General features: G+C 32.0%; 1 protein-coding gene across 1 annotated transcript; it reads left to right on the top strand.

Annotated features, from left to right (window-relative positions):
- Positions 1 to 151: 151 nt before the first annotated feature.
- On the top strand, positions 152 to 20,210 carry LOC143042426 (uncharacterized). The gene is made up of 12 exons (XM_076214710.1): positions 152 to 218; positions 1,136 to 1,183; positions 3,036 to 3,118; positions 3,880 to 3,951; positions 5,469 to 5,598; positions 6,522 to 6,604; positions 6,873 to 6,944; positions 12,369 to 12,498; positions 13,846 to 13,968; positions 16,388 to 16,507; positions 19,073 to 19,192; positions 19,657 to 20,210. The coding sequence occupies exons 1-12, from the start codon at positions 209 to 211 to the stop codon at positions 19,971 to 19,973; spliced, it is 1,308 nt and encodes a 435-aa protein (XP_076070825.1). The 5' UTR covers positions 152 to 208; the 3' UTR covers positions 19,974 to 20,210.
- Positions 20,211 to 20,617: the final 407 nt, after the last annotated feature.

The raw sequence follows: 20,617 nt of genomic DNA, 5'->3' as shown, positions 1-20,617 counted from the left end.
GTATGGAAATCATGGATTTGAATAAAACTTCTATATCCCAGGCTTTATTTTATAGTTAAAGATTTGTGTATAAGTAATTCTCCGACTAAAACCTGATAACATTAACGGAAGAACAGTATGTAGGTTAAGATGTGCCTTATCTCTGAGAAGATAAAACATGTAAATGTTGTAATATCTTATACAATTCGTCATTTTCGCCAGAAATAACATGACGTATGGTATGTAATTTTTTGTCTAGCATATATCATGTATATATTGAATGATTATGTCGATAAAAAAAAAGTTTTAAAAATTTTGACCCAAAAGACAATTTACTGGAGATCACCATTTAACATTCTGACAAAAATACATGTACAGAATAGGCATACTTCGCTGTTGTGTTGGCATCCGTTAGAAAAGTTACATAACAAAAACCCTTAGCGGAGCAACAGTTATTTTGCCGTTCCAGAAACTAATTAATTATGGATATTTTCGTTGTTCGTACCCCAAAATAAAAAATGACGTCAAACCAGTGGTCGAATTATCATAATGGTTGTAAAGGCAAATAAATATATTTGTCTAACAAAATGTATACTTTTGAACATTTGACACACAAAAGTATGTTTAACCAGTTGGTCAACCTACATAAATGCCGGGGTAGTCTTCCGGGTCAACTGTTTAGTCTAAAATCCTTTTTTAATGTGACAGACGAATAAACGTCGACTTACGTCGAAACTATACTGTAGATGTAAGTAAATTCAACAAGCTAAACAATCACAAATCTGCCATCAAATGCTCCCCCCAAAAAATAAATAAATAAAAAATAGAAATAAATAAATCCAGTGACGTTGAATTTTACGACAATGCTGCTAACCAGAAACAGGATTGTGCAAATATGGCAGGTTAATTCTTTTTGAAATATCAACCCTACCATTTTGAATTTCGATCAGAAGTTTGACAAAAGGTACATAGAAGTTCAGAGAATAAAAACTCCATTTAAACACAAAATACCGACAACCCCTGACTAAAAAGTAAAATTATAATTTAATAGAATCATTAATCACAACAACAGAAAATGCTCACAGTTACTAAAACTCGAAGTACTCATTCTGCTGAAATTCCCTTTTCTCACCTTCATCCCTTTTTTCTCTGTCAGGTGTATCAGTACTATTCTCGATTGCCGTTTGTATCTTTGCACAATACGGTAAGTTTTCGCTATGTGGTTATAGTAATTATATTTATGCATCAACAGAAGATGTGTTATAATTGTCAATGAGACAATTCTTCACAATAGACCAACCGACACAACTATAATAGGTCACCGCACGGCCTTCAACAATGAACAAAGCCTATTCCGTCTTGTCAGCAATGAAAGGCATCAAAATGACAAATGTAAAACAATTCAAGCAAGAAAACTAACGGCATAATTAATGTTAAAAAAAAAGGAAAAACAAACCAATTATGTAACACAGTAATAAACGTGAACCACTATATTACTGGCTCCTGACTTTTTACAGGCACATACATACAGAAGGTGGTCTGATTAATCATGTTAGCGGGATCCCAACTCTTTATAAACTGATACAGTGGTGTAATAGTACAACATAATAACGAACTTTAAAAAATCAGTTGAAAAAGACTTATCCAATCAGACGGATACAAATAAAAATACCTCTAACAAAAACACAGTGTAGATGTGGCCGAGTACTTGTACTATCAACAACAGAAGACACTAAATACAGATCGGTACTGCAGCTACAGAGTTGATAGCCAATACCAACTTATACACATAAGACTAAACTAACTGATGTTTTTATTACAGAAAATTGTCTTCAAAAACCATACGCATTAAAACCTCCGATTTATATGACTTGAATACGTAGGTAACACACGTTAAACCAAGTGATCACCATTGGCGTATGCAGTATAATGTACGCTTTTTAGCACGTTATTGGTGGATAACGTTTTCATAAAAAAATAAAATAGTAGGATTTATCTGTAGCAGATATATCTTTTGCATAGTCGGTTATTTTTCTTTGTTTCACACTGATGATCGAAAATCAAGAGCCCAAATTAACTAAAAAAGCAAATAGAAACTAGTTCCCGAATGTATCTTAGTCCCTGGTTCAGGCCTGACTTTATTTGTAATATACCTTTCTTATAATTAACATTGGTAAATCTAGAAAGTAAACATCTATCTACTAGTATTTTGGTCCTCCAGATTTCTAGTACTTACATGACTTATACATGAATTTCGTGTGATATTGAATGTTCGTGTTCTGATAATGATGGTAAAAATATAAAAAAAAAACATTACAAAAGCACACAATCTATGAAGTTTTACTTTTAACTAACTTGTTGTATTTCATATTTTCATAGTTCTCTTTGTACCTGTCGATAATTTATATTTTATTTTTTCTTGTTCGTTGTCAAAGTTCGATCTGGTACCAATGTATTCACTACGAGAGCATATTAAGGTCACACAAAAAATAATATTTATTTCATAATAACGAGAAAACTATCTCGTAATTACGCGAAAATAATATCGTAATTACGCAATAATTATCGCGTAATTACGATATGATTATTGAGTAATTACAAGAAAACTATCACGCAATTGCGAGATCAGATTTTTATCTCGGTATTACGAAAAAAGTTGTGCGTAATTACGAGATAAGAAGCTTTTTATCTCGTAGTTACGCGATGATTATCTTGTAATTAAGAGATAAAACAATGAGTATCTAGTAACAACGCGATAGTTTTCTTGTAATAATGCACATTATCTCGTAATAACACGATAGGTTTCTCGTAATTACGAGATAAACATTATTTTTTTTGTGACCCTAAAAGACTTTCGTAATTCACCATTGTCATATTGCAATTTATTTACAATCAGGATCTAGGGATGTGTCAGTTCGGTAACTCCTTATGATCTTAATTTAATTTAATGATTGTGCTGTTTATCCGTATATATTTTGCCTTTTTGTATTTAACACCATAATGTTACTTGGAATTGTAGAAATGATAATGAACTATCCTTATGTTACTTTTGCCAGAATGTGAAATAATTTGCTTTTCCTGTACTGGTTTATCAGAAGGAGAAAAATGCCACAATGCTATATCATGTGCAGAAAACGAGGTAAATTATAATATTTTGTAAAAATAAAATGTGGTAGGATTTCCATATATGAGAGAACTTTCGAAACGAGACTTAAGGACATATAAGTTACAACTACAGGTTACCAGACGACCTTCAGTAATGAGATAATTCCATACCACACAACAATCTATAAAAGGCCCTTAAAATTACAAAATTAATGTAGGATAATTCATCCGAAAAAAGGGATTTGAACAAATCAATTAACGAGAAACATATCTGATATACAGCAACAAACCACAACTACTAATATACAAGTTGTCGACTTAGAGTAGGCAAATACAGAATGGTGGGTTAAACATGTTTCCGGTCACCCAACCCATTCATAATCTGTGACAATGGTGTAACAGAACAATATGAAACTTCTGTTTAATCTTGTGATTTCAATATGAATTGTAAGATAATGTTTGTAAACTGTGGAAATACAGAAACGACTTCTTTATGATAATCGTTGATTTTCGATTAAATGATAAAATATCTTCAATGTCAGAAAAAGTCATGTAAATTTGATTGTTGCGGAAAATGAAATATCTTAATACAATGTACGAACATTTACTGTAAAGTTTTGACATTATTTAAGCTTCATGCATCATAAATTTCGTTTTAATAAAACAACCATCACACAATTTATTATTACATTCACAAGAAACATACAATTTGAAGTTAAAATAGAGGAATTATAACTCTTTGTTTATTTAACGCAATTTTCCTGTTTAAGCTATACGGCCATGTATTATTTTCAGATTTGTTTTACACAAAAATACAGGACAAAAGATAACATCACTAAATATGACGTTGGCTGTTCCTATCCAGAGGTGACAATTTACTATTTTTTTTAAGTTGTATCTCATTTGTTACATGTAATGATTTACATTGTGTTAAATTCTTCAATACTTTCTTTGTTAAACAACCATAATATGTATTTTTTCTATCAGAAGTACATGGACACGATTGAAATTTTAGAATCTAACCGATATTTTTGGAACAAAAATGGAATGCAAATTTATAAAGCAACTGATACCGAAACATTGATTTTTTCTAAATACTAAGGCATTTCTAGCTCAGCTGGATTTGACAAAACTGCTAGAAATTTATTGTCCTCAATGCTTTGCAACTCCTACCTTATTTATCATTTTTACCTTTTTTAAATTCGAGCGTCACTGATGAGTCGATTGTAGATTAAACGCACGTCTGGCGTAAATTAAAAAAATTCAATCCTGGTATCTATATATGATAAGTTTATTTGCCACAATTTTTTGTCGTCCATAATAGGTGTTCTGCTGAACCACGCAATTTGTAATGATGTGCCTGTATATAAAAAAACAATTGGATCTGATCAGAATAAACTTTTTAATTTACTGACAAATATTAAACAAATAAAAATTATACTTCATAGCTACATGTAGCTGTTTCAGATTGCTTCCATATATAAGATTGAAAGACAGAAACAACAACAAAAACATTTGATCATGTCGTTAGTCATGTTGTATGCCCTAACCGTAGACGTTTTCGGAAACATATCTACACTGATTGTCAAGTGTATGTTTATGATAACAGGACACCGTTTTCGTAATGGGTCATCCCAAGGTGGTCAACGATCAGAAACATTCATACCATTTGTATAATGTATAACATTTATCTAATTTTCAATTGAATTAAAAAATACCAATTTCCAATGATTTATTACTTTGTTTGCTTTGTTTAGCTTCCAAAAATTGAGCGAGCTTCGTATTAAATATTACGTTTTTTTATTTACACAAAACCCATATTTTACGAAGCACACGTTGTTATCAAATTGGTTGTCCCCCGCGCGACCTGTTGTGTCCGAGCGTCTGTCTGACTGGTATTGTAAACGCTCTCACGTTTATAATTTTTGTCAGATGTTTTTTAAGACTGATAAAATAGATGCATATCAGCAATGTCTCGGAAAACCAGAACTGATCATCTACTTTTAAATGCTCATTATAAACTATTTCAGTGGTTGTTATTGCCACTGGGCAGATAAAATATATTCAACGCGGGGACATTGATACTCTGTTCTTTTAGTATATTTCATTTTTTAACGGAAACAAGAACGTGTAAACGAAAAAGTATGATAAATAAATCCAAAACTAATGAGATCACTTGGTGTTTCTATCAATAATTCAATAACAATTTTAGTTATTTTCATACTTCTGCTGAGTCCAACCGCGCTTTACGGGGTTATTCATACAGTATATTTCGATACTTTGATACAGTCCCTCAATTGTTAAGTCAGTGTAGGTATGGGAGTCGGCCATGCACTAGAAATGTTTGGATATTAAAATTAAATATTGATTTAAATTTATTACAGCTTTGCCGTAAAGATAGTACAGGTGTTATATTTGGAAAACTCATGGTCGATCATGGCCATGTAGTGTGTCATCAATGTTGCCAGGACAACGTTTGTAACTCCGTCTTAACATGCAACGACAACTACAAAGGTCGGAAAATTATACAATCAATTACATCTTTTCTTTAATTTTAACTTATATGCTTAGTCTGAATGCAATTGTGTGCTTCTTTGTTACATGTGTGTATGGTTTTTAGTGATTAGGATTATAGCACAATGTCGCTCATCGTTGTCAATATAATGAATGTGATTCAACTGTAATACAAATGAGAGGTTTAACTAGCTATAAAACAAATTTAATCAACCATTTTTTTACATAAGAAAATGCCTGCACCAAGTCAGGAGTATTCCAGTTGTTTTTCATGCGTTTCATGTGTTTGAACTTTTGAATTCGCCATATGATTTTGGACTTTCAGTTTTGAATTTTCCTCGGAGTTCAGTATTTTTGTGATTTTACTTTTTACATATCTACAAGCAAATTTTTTGAATGATTTTACGGTAAAAACAAAATAACACAAGCGCGACGAAAATCTAACGTCATAGTAATGTCTGGCAGACTCATATGATCATTGCTTTCCTTGTTCATGAGTCTCAAATTTATAGTTTTCATGAATTGCGTTCAGCTACTTCTACAATAAATTATGAAGAAAAATAATACCACTTGTCATGAGGAAAAGTATACACACACCGATCAACATAAAACTTGGATAGTGTTTGGATGACATACTAATATTAGTAAAGGCTTTATGTTTTAAAATTTTGACAACAATGCCAGAAATGAATGCAATTAACAGACGATATATCATGATTTGTATATTACATTGTCATTCCTTTGTTATGCAAAAAAAAAAAAGGGAAAGCAACCTTATAATTAAGAAGTATGTTTTTTTTGTGAATTTATCCACTTTTCCCTTAGCTTGTGACAGTTGTTATGAGGTATTCCTCCATTTAAAGGATTATGTTAGACAATTGTTAGTGATATGTAAAATATCTAATTATCATTTTTTTTCATAGTTCCAAGTCTGAGTTGTTTGTCCTGTAGTGGGGTCATGAGTACAGACCAATGCAACAACACCATCGCATGCACCAAAAATGAGGTATTTTAATCCATCAGTCAAAACTGCGTAGACTGTAAATGTAAATGGCTTGACAGAACAGATTATTATTACATTTTAAAAATAATATTTAAATGTTGTTTATTGTTACTGATTTTATTTTGTGCAGAATTTAAATGTTTCGTAAATTTTAAAAAGCCTGATATAAAGCATATGTACCTAATATTTGACACAGCCATTTGATTTCGCGTATAGATTGCTGTTGTTTGCATTATTCTGTTTAAAATTATATTTCATTTATCTTGAATAGGTGTGTTTCACACAAAAATATCGGACAGCTCTGAATCAACAATACTACGACCTCGGGTGTAAAAGTTCAACCGTAAGTTTTTTGACGGGGTATTTACAATATAGATGATATATTTTTGTAAACAATACTACTAAAACCAGTTCGTTGAAGACAAGACATCTATATGATATAGATCAACCAGCAAATTCTAAACAACAAATCGAAGAATTACCAATATGAAAATCCTAAAAATAGTCAATTGTCGAGAGTAACAAGCCAAAGCTTCTCTTATTTTTGGCTTTTGGTGAGATATTCAGAATCGTGTTATTTTCTTCATGAAGTGCAATTATAAATTTTGCCAGCTGACACGTACTTTTCTTTAGACAATTCTGTAAGATAAACATATAGTTTAAAATCAAAACTTTGAAAATTTTATAAATACACTTTCTCGTATGTTTTTGAAAAGGCAAAGGTGCCAATGTTAAATTCAAGAAAAATCTAGATTCATTCAGTTGATTATATCTAAAAAAAACCAACAAAACAAGGAGGCAGACCTGTCATTTCTTCTACTTTTAGATTTTCTAGATTTTTCAACTTTGAACAATCTTTTGAAAAGCTTGTCATCTTAAATTAGAGGAGCGAGCACCAATAAGAGCATATGAAATACTGTATGACTTTCCCTTAAACGCTGATAAAATTGCAGTAAGAACACAATTTAATACACAAAATATAAATTCCAGTGAATGTGTATTTACCGGGTTTCTCTAGCATTATTAACTATATATATACATGAAATAAGTATCCGTTTCAAACGGCTATTTTTAGAGAGAAAAAAATCAATTAAAACTGTAGAATGAACAGTAAAAACACTTTCCTTACTGAATTGTTTTTTCCGCGACGTTGTGTGACCTGATCAAATTTCCAGGCGCAGTTTGCCTGGCCTGAATTAATTTGACGTGTAAATGGGGAAAAAATTACGTTTTAGAAAAAACGTTTGTATCTTTGTTGTTTCTCATCAAATTGGTTTCAAACTCGATATTATTACACTTAAGTATGAAAGGAGTGTTGCAATTTAAATAAAATTACATGACAATACCTACTTTTGATATTTTTCAACCTTTTGTGGAAAGAAAATGACGTTTGATTTGCGAAATCTATTTTTTTTTGTGACCAGCTTATTTTTTTGCCTCCCATCTTCTAAATTAACAATACAAATGGTAATTATCAATTTCGAGTGTTCCTTTATCAAAGTTTTATGGAAAAAATAACTCCAGAGTCAAAATTCTAGCTTATTAGTATGAATAAACACGAATGAAAATGGTATGTCAAATTCAGCGGCAGCCATTTTTTTATCAGTACAATATAGTCACCAGATAGGAAGTTGTGTCCCTGGATAAGTTGGAGTTGTCTTTCTTAGTCCAATGTTTTCTTTGTATTATTGCATTGATATAGATATAAATTGACTATTGGGATCTTTTGTGGATTTTTTAATATTTTAATGGAGATATCTAATGATATTTTTTTCTAGTAAAATCAATACTTTTGAGATTAATATGTTCTTTTTTTTAATGTGCAAATATATTTTTTTCTGTTTTTTTTTTTTGTATCAAACCACTGACTGCATGGAAATATTAATTAAACTAGAACACACCCGTGATATCGCGGGTCCGTGACTGAATTAAAGTATATAACTATGCGCAAGCCTTATTTTAGTATTAGTATTGTCATCTGATAAAGTCATGCCGATTATAAGATACTCAGTTTTCTCTGCTTTCAAATCTTTCTGTTTGAACCCGTCGAACTGGAACTTATCAATTATTGGTAATATTAATTATTTGGAAAACAAAAGGTCCTGGAATGGAGTATTTTTTAATCAACAGCATTGTCCTATATTAGTTATAAATAAAGTTGAATTCTTTGATTCGCTGTTTTACGTCATGCCAGCTTACAAATTGAAAAATGTACCTATACGCCTTGTTTTTAGTCCAGATTTTTAATATTCGTATTGTTATCTTAGAAAGTCTTACTGATTAAAATACTACAATAGGTAACAATTTGACAATTTAGTAGTGTCAACCCTGTGATTATGACCCGTGTATATAGCATATTAATCCTGAATACACCGTTTGTTGGTGCGCCTGTCAGATGCGAAACGTACAGATCAGGTAATAGGTAACAGGTGAATATACTATTGCATGGTATCGGTATCGGACTCGACCTGGAACTTCTTAATTATTGGCAATATTAATTACGTGGAAAACAAAAGGGCCTGGAGTGGTGTAATTTTTAATCTACACCTTTGTACTATTTTAGTTATATATAATGTTGAATTCTTTGATTCGTCGTTTTTACGTGATGACGGCTAACAAATTGGACCTCGTAATCAGGTGAATATACTATTGCATGGTATCGGTATCGGACTCGACCCGGAACTTCTTAATTATTGGCAATATTAATTACGTGGAAAACAAAAGGACCTGGAGTGGTGTAATTTTTAATCTACACCTTTGTACTATTTTAGTTATATATAATGTTGAATTCTTTGATTCGTCGTTTTTACGTGATGACGGCTGACAAATTGGATCTCGTAATTTTAGTATTATAGATGTAAGATGACCTGACACACTAATCCATGTACGTTTAACACTTTAATAATGTCTTGATAAATTAAGTGAGACATAATTAAATCTTGAAAGACAATCATGAACTAAATTACTTTGAAAAAGTCTATGATTTATTTAAAAAATTATCTTCATAAGTGTCCATGGGATGCTAGAATTTCCACTGTCTTTGGTTTTGTATTGTTCAATGATGAAGATAGTTTAATGTTCCTTATTAAAAAAAAATGATAAAAATTAATAAATGAAAATGTCAACTGTAACAACAAATATAAATTATGAATATCATTTCAACAACTTATCTGTGAAAACCTTTTCAACAAATTATGTAATATATAATATCCTCTCAACTTAAAAATTGTAACAAAGTACATTCAACACAACCATATTTGAAACCTTTTTTCCTGTGTACCTTTAATAGCTTCCCTAGCCCAGCATATGTGACACCTTATCTTGTTTCCCAAAGTCTGCTGGAAAGCAGAGTTAACCTACATGTGTTTGATCTGTCTTGACGTGGTAGATTTCACAATATTACATACACAGTGTCAGACGCTGCCAATACCTAAAGTTTGATGGCCCATTTCTTTGTTTTAGGAGGCATGAATTGCTTGAATGCATCCCTCCCTTTGTAAGGTATCATGAATCGTCACCTATCGTTTGGGGACATGTTGGTCTCTCATTTTTGTCTGTTAAGGGGGTCTTTAATTTATCTGAGTTTGTAAGATACATCATAATTAGCCTCCCATGTTTGCTCACCTCGCTGGTTCGTATCAGTGAAGTGTAGATACCTTATTATCTGCATAATTCGTCCATTTCTTTGAAAAATTAGAGACCATGACTTATATTTTTAATAACTATAAACATGATAAAACCTTCAAGTGTTGGGATTAAATTTCAGGATAAAAACAATATATGTACATTGTCAGAAAATATAAAATTGTTGTCCTGTTTCTAATAAAGCGCATACAAATATATTTTATTTTTTCCGTCAATGTACATATATATTGAATATGAGAATAATTGCCTGTTAATATAAAAATATAATTGTTATGGCTTTTTTACTTTAATATGTGTGTGTGGCTCTAATCTGGCTGCGGTTTAACATCTTAGAATTCAGATGATTATATTCACATTTATATATGATTTATAAAAACATTACCGGTTTTATGTCAATTATCAAATCATTGCAATTTTTTTTACTTTGCTCTTCATGGGCCCTTTGATAAGAATAAAAATGTCTTATTTTATCTTATTATAACTATCAATCATTTGGTTGTCAGATAGAAACATTTAGAAAAAATATCCTTCTTTGGGCCTCATATGTTTTGTGGACCAGTATAATACTTCTTGGTTGGGATAAACGAGGAAGACCTCTTTCAAATTTCAATATATAAAATTCTTGGTGCCATCAGTCATTGTTGTTGGGCATCAAGCGCATTATTTACATCTGCCAGCTGTCATTATTTTCGTCTGAAAGTTCGCTGACCCTTTCTCTTTCAACATCACTTCAGGAGTGATCATGAAATCATCACCTATGTCATTTTGAGGTCAGTGCATTTCATACCGTTGACCAGGAAGTTCTACTTCTCCCACCGAAAATCCCTCAAACTCGTCCTCTGAACTATCGGACATTTTTGTGTCTCAGAATGTTACAGACACGATACAGACCATGAAACGACATTTTACTAATATTTACTATAATTTTGCGTCCTTGACATCGGCAAGTGAGAGAGGAAAGTGATTGCATTGTTTTATTTAGAACTTCAATAAAAGGAGTGCGACCTTTTGCACTTGTGGGGAAAATCCAATTACCGCGTCGACGGGTGTCGGATTATTACTTGATTTTATTCTCCGTGCAATTATAAAAATCGTTTTTCGTAATTTTTATTATAATATTAATCAAAATATTCATGAAATTAAATTTAACTTTCCTGCCAAATAACCTTTTCTCGACCAAAAACGTCACATGTTCGCATCACATGTTTTGTACAAAATGGCGGCGGCTTATTTTGTTTGTTGACACTACCGATCTTTTATTGTATTGAAGTATATATAAGGTATCAAATTCAGTCAGAATAGGTATTCTTTAACAGTGATATACAAACTTCCTGAAAATCTATATATTTAATGGTTAAATGTAGCTTTACGGGGGGGGGGGGGGAATGATTTAAAAGACAAAAAATATTATTATCATGTGATTTTCAATGCCTGAAAGCATTGTTCGGCCTGGCTACGGGGATGCCTCAACACATCGTTCGGCCTGGCTACGGGGATGCCTCAACGCATTGTTCGCCTTGAAAGGGTTTTAACATTAATTAATTAATCCGCAGCTGTCATACGTTCAATAAGTTTCAACATTGGTATTTTTGTATTGCTATATAAACGGTTAGTTTGGTTACCCATGAAACCAGATTCAACACATCATTTATCCTAGAATGTCATGTACCAAGTCTCCAATATGGCAGTTGTTATCGTTTCTATGTATGTTGGTGTTTGCTTTTGTTGTAGTTTAGTGTTTCTGTTGATACGTTGTTTTCATCTTATAGTTGTTGTGTTTCCCTCGGGTTTTTTCTCTACCCGGATTTGTTTTTGCTTAATCGAATTATGACTATTGAAAAAGCGGTATACTATTGTTGTCTTGATTAATCAACCACTTAAGGAAACAAAAACTTATATGCCTTCTAAATAAATTTTATACTTCACATATTTTAACACTTTCTGGCCTGGCATTTTCCAGTAAAAAATAATGCACATCAGATAAAACTAACATACAACTACTCTTTTCTCGAGCTGATAGCAGTGCTAACATATAAAAAAATCCCGTAATCTTACGGATTTGGATATTTCAAAGAGAATAAACATACAAATTTATATTATTTATAGATATATTTTTTTTCAGATTTGCATGAATGGATTTTTTTCTAACATATTTGGTAGAAGATCAGACAGTGAGAGACATCTGCTGTGTGAATCTTGCTGTGGGGGAAGCTCTAACTGCAATCGCGACCTCTTATGTAGTCACCATAATCGTAAGTAAAGCGAGTCTGAAACCAGCCTTAAATTTGTGATTTTGGAAACTATTTTACGTGACTTTGTTGTGTGGGCTCTGCTCAATATGTTGACGGCCGTATGATGACCTATAGCTGTTAATGTCTGTGTCACTTGCTCTTTTGTGGAGAGATGTTTACTCAGCAATCATACCACATCTTTTTTTTTATATTCATGAACTCTATCCGTTTGCTTAATATGTATCAAACTTACATTGAAGCTGGTCATTGTTCACAGTGAAGGCAATGTTGTCGTTGAATGACAACTTTGTTGACAATTGTAACACGAAACCAGATTGAACAAACTTTATCATTGTTTATATAATGTTGATCCTTAATTTGTCCTCTTATCAGTTCTTTTACGAATTTCACAGGTCACCAGAAATAGCTGACATATTTTTTATAGGCTTTACATGTAATAATTTATTGCATTTACTTTTGAATTGATACATTGATTACTTCTGCCAAAGCAAAGTACAACAATGTTGTTTCTTTCAAACAAAAATACATTGCATAAATTAGAACTGAAATCAGACGCAAACATACAGATGTCAAACAATCGACGAAATGAAGCTACACATATGAATGCATGTTAGCCGTCAAACATCTCGGAAATAAAGTGCAAAATAGTGAAAGCCTATCTGTTTTGCATAAAAAAGTATATTTCATTAAGATATATGTAATTATCAAGACAATGATAAGGTTATATCATATATCTTGATAACCCAGATCGAAAATGTCGTGTATTTTCGTTAAAATTATAAGTTTTGTACATAAACAGTAATAGATAAATAGAGTTAGTGCTGTGTGGAATGTCAAACCACAATTCTAAGTTACATTTTTCATGATGAAAAGTGTTTAAATTAAGTTGATCTTTGAACATGTAAGAAATAAAAATAACACTTTTTGAAAAAAGAAATGATCACCTTTTTGCGTCTTAAACGTTTTCTAGGTTTACCTTAAACAAGTACACTGAATGCAAAGTACTTAAGATTGTCCAAATGTTCTCGTTAAACATTCATGTTAAAAATATTGGCAATTAATATTGTTGTGAAAATGTTCAAACCTACAGGCCTAGGCATAGTCAAAATAATTATTGATGTCAGAATAAATTTTGTTTAAAACATAATACTAATTCTTTTTTCATAGAGACATAACGAAACGTCTTAAATAGAACGTATTGACAAAATACAATCTTCTCTCATAACCGTTTGTTTATTTTTATTTTGTTGTATTGTGAGATTGATCAATGAGTCTGTATTTTAAATTTGTATAAAGGTTTCTTAGTCTGATACTTTATAATAATTGCAATCTCCTTTTATTTTATAGAAACATCTATTAACGGCTCATGCACATCAACAAGTGGATGCACTAGTAATTTGATTTGCCTCTCTGGAAAATGCACGTGCCCGACTAATGATTATTACTGGTCAACAAATACTTGTACCTTACGTACGTATGTTTATGGATATGTTTTTAATTGATATTTTCACTTTTATTCCAGGCTTCATATATTTTCCTTGGAATCTTAAAAGTTATTTTTGTAGAATCTGGGACAAAATTTAACACATTCAAAGCATAATATACATATCAATAGACAGTTTTCAGTAAAGTTACCGAGGAATATTCATTTTTTTTTATCCATTTGGAATATACAAAACAAAGTATACAATAACAGAAACATATGAGAGAATCATGTAAAATCTTACATCATTAAGACAGGTCGCGTCGACAGAATAAAGTTTCTTTTTACATGTTTTATGCATGCATTTCATCCAAAATCAGTTAAAAATGCAGACTATGGGCAAAGCCCTGGTCACAAGGAACCCACAACACATCTATACAGTGCCACAACATGAAATTTTGTCAAATCGCGGGTCATCTATGATCGTCATACGACAGTTGCACGACAGACGCACGATATTTGAGCATCATTGCACGCAATAAATCAAGCCTTCTTTATATACTCGTAGTTGGGATTCAAACGCGCGAGTGACCCACGACTGTTGCGACAGTCGTACGACAACGGCACAACAGTGACACGACAGTAACTCGAGCATCTGTTGACATGAAAACCTGAAAAAGGCCCAAACAACTCACAATTGTCGTACGACCGCTCGACTGTCGCACGACTGACTTTCGACAAACCAACGACCGTACATTTACAATTATTTTTTTTCTGTCGTGTACCCATCGTGGAACCATCGTGGATATGTCGTAGCTGATGTGACCACTCGAAATATTTTGTTTGATATTTTGCACGACAGTGCCACGATAACTATTTTATAGATCTTCCACGACAAAAAAATCGTACGATCTGTTGTGACCGGGGCTTTATGAAGCAATCGAAACATTAACAAATCAAACGACAATCCTGGCATTACGAGAAATGAGTCTGCTACAACATTTTACTGGTGAGCCTAAACATCGTATTTATCAACCTAGGTTGTGTTGGTTGCAATCGGTTCTTTTCTCTTAACTGTGTTGGAGCAGGTTTGGTTTAAGTAAAAGATCCTTCCAACGAAGTTTACATAATATGAAAATGCATGAGCGTAATTCTGTCTTATGAGGTAGATAGTGTGTTACTGAGAACTTGGCAAAGGGAACGCAGTATAGATCACGTTAGTTACATAATATAATCTAAAAACGTCTATCTGTGTCAATATAATGGAAAATGTCAAGATGTGAGGCACAATGTATTTTCAGTAGTATATACTCAATGGGATATTTCAGATACATTAACCATTGAAATTTGGGCTATTTACTAGAGACAGAACCGTTCATTATATTTGATAGCGAGCTGACATAATTTGGGATGCTTTATAAGAGTTTAACTCAAATCGCCCATTTGGACCAATTGGAACACCGACTGTATCATTTTAATTATTATTAGGCTGCCAAACATATTCTTTTTAAGATCAATAAACATCTAGCATTTTGATTACAAAATCTCTGATTATTTTGTTGGCATAAATATATTCCTTACAAGAAGTAAAATGTTTTGAACAAACATGGACACGCAAGGGCTGACGAAGCGTAAACAGGAATCAAATCCAAAGTTTTAATTTCATTGCAATCTTTTTATGGTTGTTACTGAGAATTTTGGAGTAGATGCTTTTAAATTCCTAAGAAACCCACAGCTGATTGAACAGATGGCATATATTTTGGAAACCAAGGGCAACATTGTATCAACTAATGATGTTGTTGAGTAGCCTTACACATAACAATCGTGTAAAAAAAAAAAAAATGTGATGCACCCTAAAAGTAAACATTGGTAAAGGCAACATATTAAACCAAATATTTCACAAACACTTTTGTGTATATATACACCATGAAGTCAATAATTGTATTTCCATACTGCCAGATATGATATCACTAATTGACTTGATATTTATATTTAAATGTTAGAGAAGATGTTGTCAAGTTAGCTTTCGTTAATCGCGAAACTTTCTTATGGAAGGTGAAAAAGACTGCTTATATAACGATAAACAGATAACCATGTTTTCTGTGTATAGATACCGTAAAATATCGACCGCTCGACACAATGTAAACCTTTTTACGGCTCTCACTCGCCAACAAAGTTCACATTGTGGCTCGCGGCTGATTTTGTACGATATCAATGCGAAGGAAACCCGATAACCTATACAAGAATGCACCTCGCATTATGGAGTTATATACCTTTTAATTATGTGTTAGTGCATTTTAAACCACATACACATAGTTATTATAATGACTGAGGGTAAAGTACGGCATTACAGATATTTTTTAAATATTTTTTTTAATTATAAACCAAATATCAAAATTGAAAGTTAAGAAGCTTTTCATTCCTGAATCTCCATATGAATAATTCCTAAACTTAAATATTTTACAGTTAAAGGAAACAACCATGCCTGTGCAACCTCAAATGAATGCAGAAAACCATTTCATTGCTTGAATAATTCATGTAAATGTCCTGCAAATCAATACTGGGATGGATCACTTTGCAATTCAAGTAAGGTTTTCTGTAATCTGTTGATATATTCATATCAAATGATGATTGCTTTTTACCGATATTGATATCTGTAGGATGATTTAAATTAGACGCAATTAATTGTTTGTTGATAACTTTACAATGATGACATGTATTCTTTTTTGCATTCGGTATGTTAATGTTAAAATATATGTCCAGTTACGATGACTGTTAGAAATGAGAAAACAAAACAACGTCGAACAAAACATTAAAAACTTCTTCAAACTGTTTAAGAACACATTTTTAAACAAACAAATTATAATATAAAAAGTTGTTAAGAAAAATGGTGTAAATTAGAAGAAAATGCTACTATCGTAAAAGGAAGAGTTTACTTAGTTGAACGTTTGCTTATTCATCGATTCGTTAATCTGTCTGCACTTTTGAAGGAAAAACACCAAAAAAAGACCCCGGATATTGAATATTGTATATGAAGAAAAACAAATAAAGGATAACAACCGAAATATGGTCATTAAAAGATACAAACATTTCGATTCATTGCCAATGATTTCAAAAGCAACCGGGAAACAAATACGGAATCATTCTTTGATACCTCGAATAATATTTAAAGTCATAGTCATATACAACTTCAAATTGAACAAAAATGTTGCTTGAATGGCAAAATTTTACCATACAGCAAGTGTATGTGAACATTCTTGGGGGAAAAATCATCTATATGTTGAAAATATTAATACATGCACTGAAATTTAGTTATTGTCTTCACGTACACCAATTCGCCGACTTTTTTTCCGTATACAACTTGATAACGAAAACTCTCGTTAGGGCTTATACCATCACATAGCACAAGTGAGTAAGGAAAATTATGATGAAACATATTGCACTGGAAGGTAAACAGTAATAACTTATTCTCAAAGAACAAATTTAATACAACAAATCATTTAACCACTTTTAAGATACAGTTAGGTAAACAAATTCGAACCCATTGAAAAAAACATGATCATAGCTTTATTAACTTAAATATTTGTCACGTACTGGACCCAGCTGTTAATAAGTGCATGTTTATCAATGTATGGATTCTGTTACCTCCGGTAAGTATCTCGAAAGTAATAAGGTTGTAAAAATCTCGCACTGAATATAATATCATTGGTTCAAATATTATTTGTTGAAATTATATGAATGAATGATTTATTATAGTGCAACCTGTATATATACAATAAATACATATTAATACAATGTTACATTACAGTCAGCCAGATAGGCTTACGATGCACCGACAAATTTTAAAAAGCTCAAATTTTGAAAAATAGATAATACATAGTTTTGGAAGAATGTCTAAATTATCAGAAAATTCAACAGTTGAAGTAAAATAGTTCGATAATTTCTCTTTTGATACGATCACAGTCCAAGATAAAGTTCGCTATACATTTGATGTTGTTAGATAACAGTTCATTTAAGGCAACATTTGGAGGAAGTTCATTTATGCATAGAGGATAAGTAGGATCTGGTGATATTGCAGTAAATAGTTTATTTCTCAAAACTGAGTAACGATCACAGTATAAGATGAAGTGTTGCTCATCTTCAATAGATCCAGAATTGCACAGTTTACATAATCGTTGTTCGATGGGAATGTCCCTATATCGTCCTCGTTTGACCTCTAGTGGGAAAGTACCACAGCGAAATCTGGCGATTGCATATCTTTGTGTCCTTGTTAAATGCTTTTGTACGTACGGCTGGAGATAAAATTCGGTTTTTAAATGTTTATAGGTCCTCAACTTTGGCATATTGTTTATTTCGTTAAACAGCTTGTCTTTGAAGTCTGCTACAAGTTTACTTTTAAAAGAGTCTAGTATGAATCTTGTTGAGATAGCGTGTCGTTGTCAGTTATGTTTGAAAGATTGCATCTGTCTACAAGCTGTTAAACCACGTGTTTCGGTAACGTCTGGACATTTCACGATCCCAAAAAAACACTTTTTGGCCAATTCTGTGACCAGGCATGTTCATAAGACGACGCCATAAGCGGACAACGTTACACTGGTTGTGAATAAAAACAGGATGCCATCCCATGTCTGCTAATATCGCTGGAATTGGTGTTGTTTTGCCGACACCAAGAAAAGTTCTCATAGCTCTATAATATGAGCGTTCGAAATTGTCATATTGCTTTGCTCCCCATACCCCGGATGCATAATCAAGTACAGGAATAACAGTGTTTTCATAAATTGTCGTGAATATGTCGTAGTCCATATTACCCATATTAAATTTGGATAACATATGTATTATATATTTGTGATTATCATAAATAACCCTTACACAGAACTCAATTAGTCTATATAGTATATAGTGCATCGGTTCAATTATTTCGATAACATTTAAATAAGAAAACTGCATTATACATAATATAGATTTACTGAACAATACAGCTTGGTTAGTGAGTGAAGTCAATCAGAGAACACAAATCCCGTCATATATCAATATATCTCGTCCTATTTTTCTTAAGTATTTGCATCTACATATTTTGAAGAAATTGAATTATGTGATGGGATTTTGTTTACTAGTATCTATATATAGAACATTTATTCATTTCGTTGCCAGGAAAGACGCATAACTCAACTTGTACGATGTCAGATGAGTGTATAGAAACATTGTTTTGTATTCATGGAGCCTGTAAATGCGATAGGATAGATTATTGGATGGGAAACAAATGTAGTGCGAGTAAGAAATTTGATAGAAATCCTCTTATTTTTGTTTCTTTTGTTTAATGTTTTCTTTAGGAATATATATCCTTACCGCCATGTTTGTTGATGTTCCCTAATAACAGACTTAACATTCTCTGTGATTCATCTGTAGATAGTTTTTTAGCAAATGGTAGGAATTCATAGTTGTTAACAAATATTTATTGAACAATTTCAAATTTTATTCGAATTTAATATAAGAAAATAATTAATTTGAAATGAATTATAATGGATTTAAGTTTATTTGGTCTCTGATGGAAAGTTGTCTCATTTTCAGTTCTACCAAACCTACTTTTTGTTTTGTTTTCTCTACATCTTGTAATCAACTTAGACATGTATAATTCAACTTATCATCTTTCCATTTTATTATATCCATCATACACTCAGTATTCGACAGTGTTTATTGAAGACTGTTATTTGATTTTTTGGTACCATATTTTGAAGGAAAAGAAGCAAAATTAAATTGTACAGAGACAAAAGAATGCAAGGATACTTTACAGTGTGTGGATGATAAATGTGTATGCAATGAAGGAGATGATTGGTTTTGGAATGGACGCATATGCCGTCATAGTAAGAAACAAGGCGTTATTTGCAGTTCCAAATTATTGAACAAGTTAACTCATTTCTTTCTTTTAGCTTGTCCCTTGAAAAAATGTAAACTTGTTCTGAGAAAATGGACGTCACACGTAACTCCAAAAAATATAAATGAACCAAAATTAGAAAAAAACAAGACAAGAGTAACAAAGGCCAGATATTTTTGACTAAGACAGGCGCCAAAAATATGGCGGAGTCAAACATATTTTGTGAAATCTCAATCCATCCCCTATACCTCTAGTTAATGTGGAATAAAAAACCACAAACAGCAATGCGCAAAGTAATACTCAGTTGAAAAAAGTCCAAGCCCGATATCAAATAAGCTTAAGGAAACAGTGGAAACTAAGAACAAAAAGACAACGATGAACATAAATTGACAAAGAACTACTTGCAGTAACTATCATATCAGCTTCTGACCTCATAAAATATACTAGACAAATATAACCCGAATCATGCCAATAACTGGTTTTAGATTATATGTGTTTTTTTAGGACACAAAGATATAAATGGGAATCATTATTTATTCTAAAAAATGCAATCTTTAATGACTTGACAACAGTCTCGTTTCTATGTGACTTCTGAATAAGTCTGTTTAAAGGTTTGGTTGACATTTGAGGTGAATGACGACATTAGTGTCTTTCTATAGAATATATATTACCATAACAGATGAGATGTGAAATACCTAATTGTAAAAGATGTCTGCACGTTGATTTATATTAATGAATACCGATGATAACATTACGGGGGTACCCAACACTATACCCCAACAAATATTTGTCGTTTAATTTTTCTTGATAAATAAGGCCTAGCT

This window comes from Mytilus galloprovincialis, chromosome 8 (genome assembly GCF_965363235.1).
Source record: "Mytilus galloprovincialis chromosome 8, xbMytGall1.hap1.1, whole genome shotgun sequence".
Lineage (NCBI taxonomy): Eukaryota > Metazoa > Mollusca > Bivalvia > Mytilida > Mytilidae > Mytilus > Mytilus galloprovincialis.
Note: the sequence above shows the minus strand (reverse complement) of the source record. Positions and strands in the feature narration are given on the sequence as shown.

What these genes read in the sequence shown, in the direction of transcription:
- LOC143042426 (XM_076214710.1), top strand. An exon ending in TTGTATCTTTGCACAATACG is followed by an intron (nt 1,184 to 3,035) that starts GTAAGTTTTCGC and finishes TACTTTTGCCAG; the next exon opens with AATGTGAAATAATTTGCTTT. An exon ending in TCGGGTGTAAAAGTTCAACC is followed by an intron (nt 6,945 to 12,368) that starts GTAAGTTTTTTG and finishes ATTTTTTTTCAG; the next exon opens with ATTTGCATGAATGGATTTTT.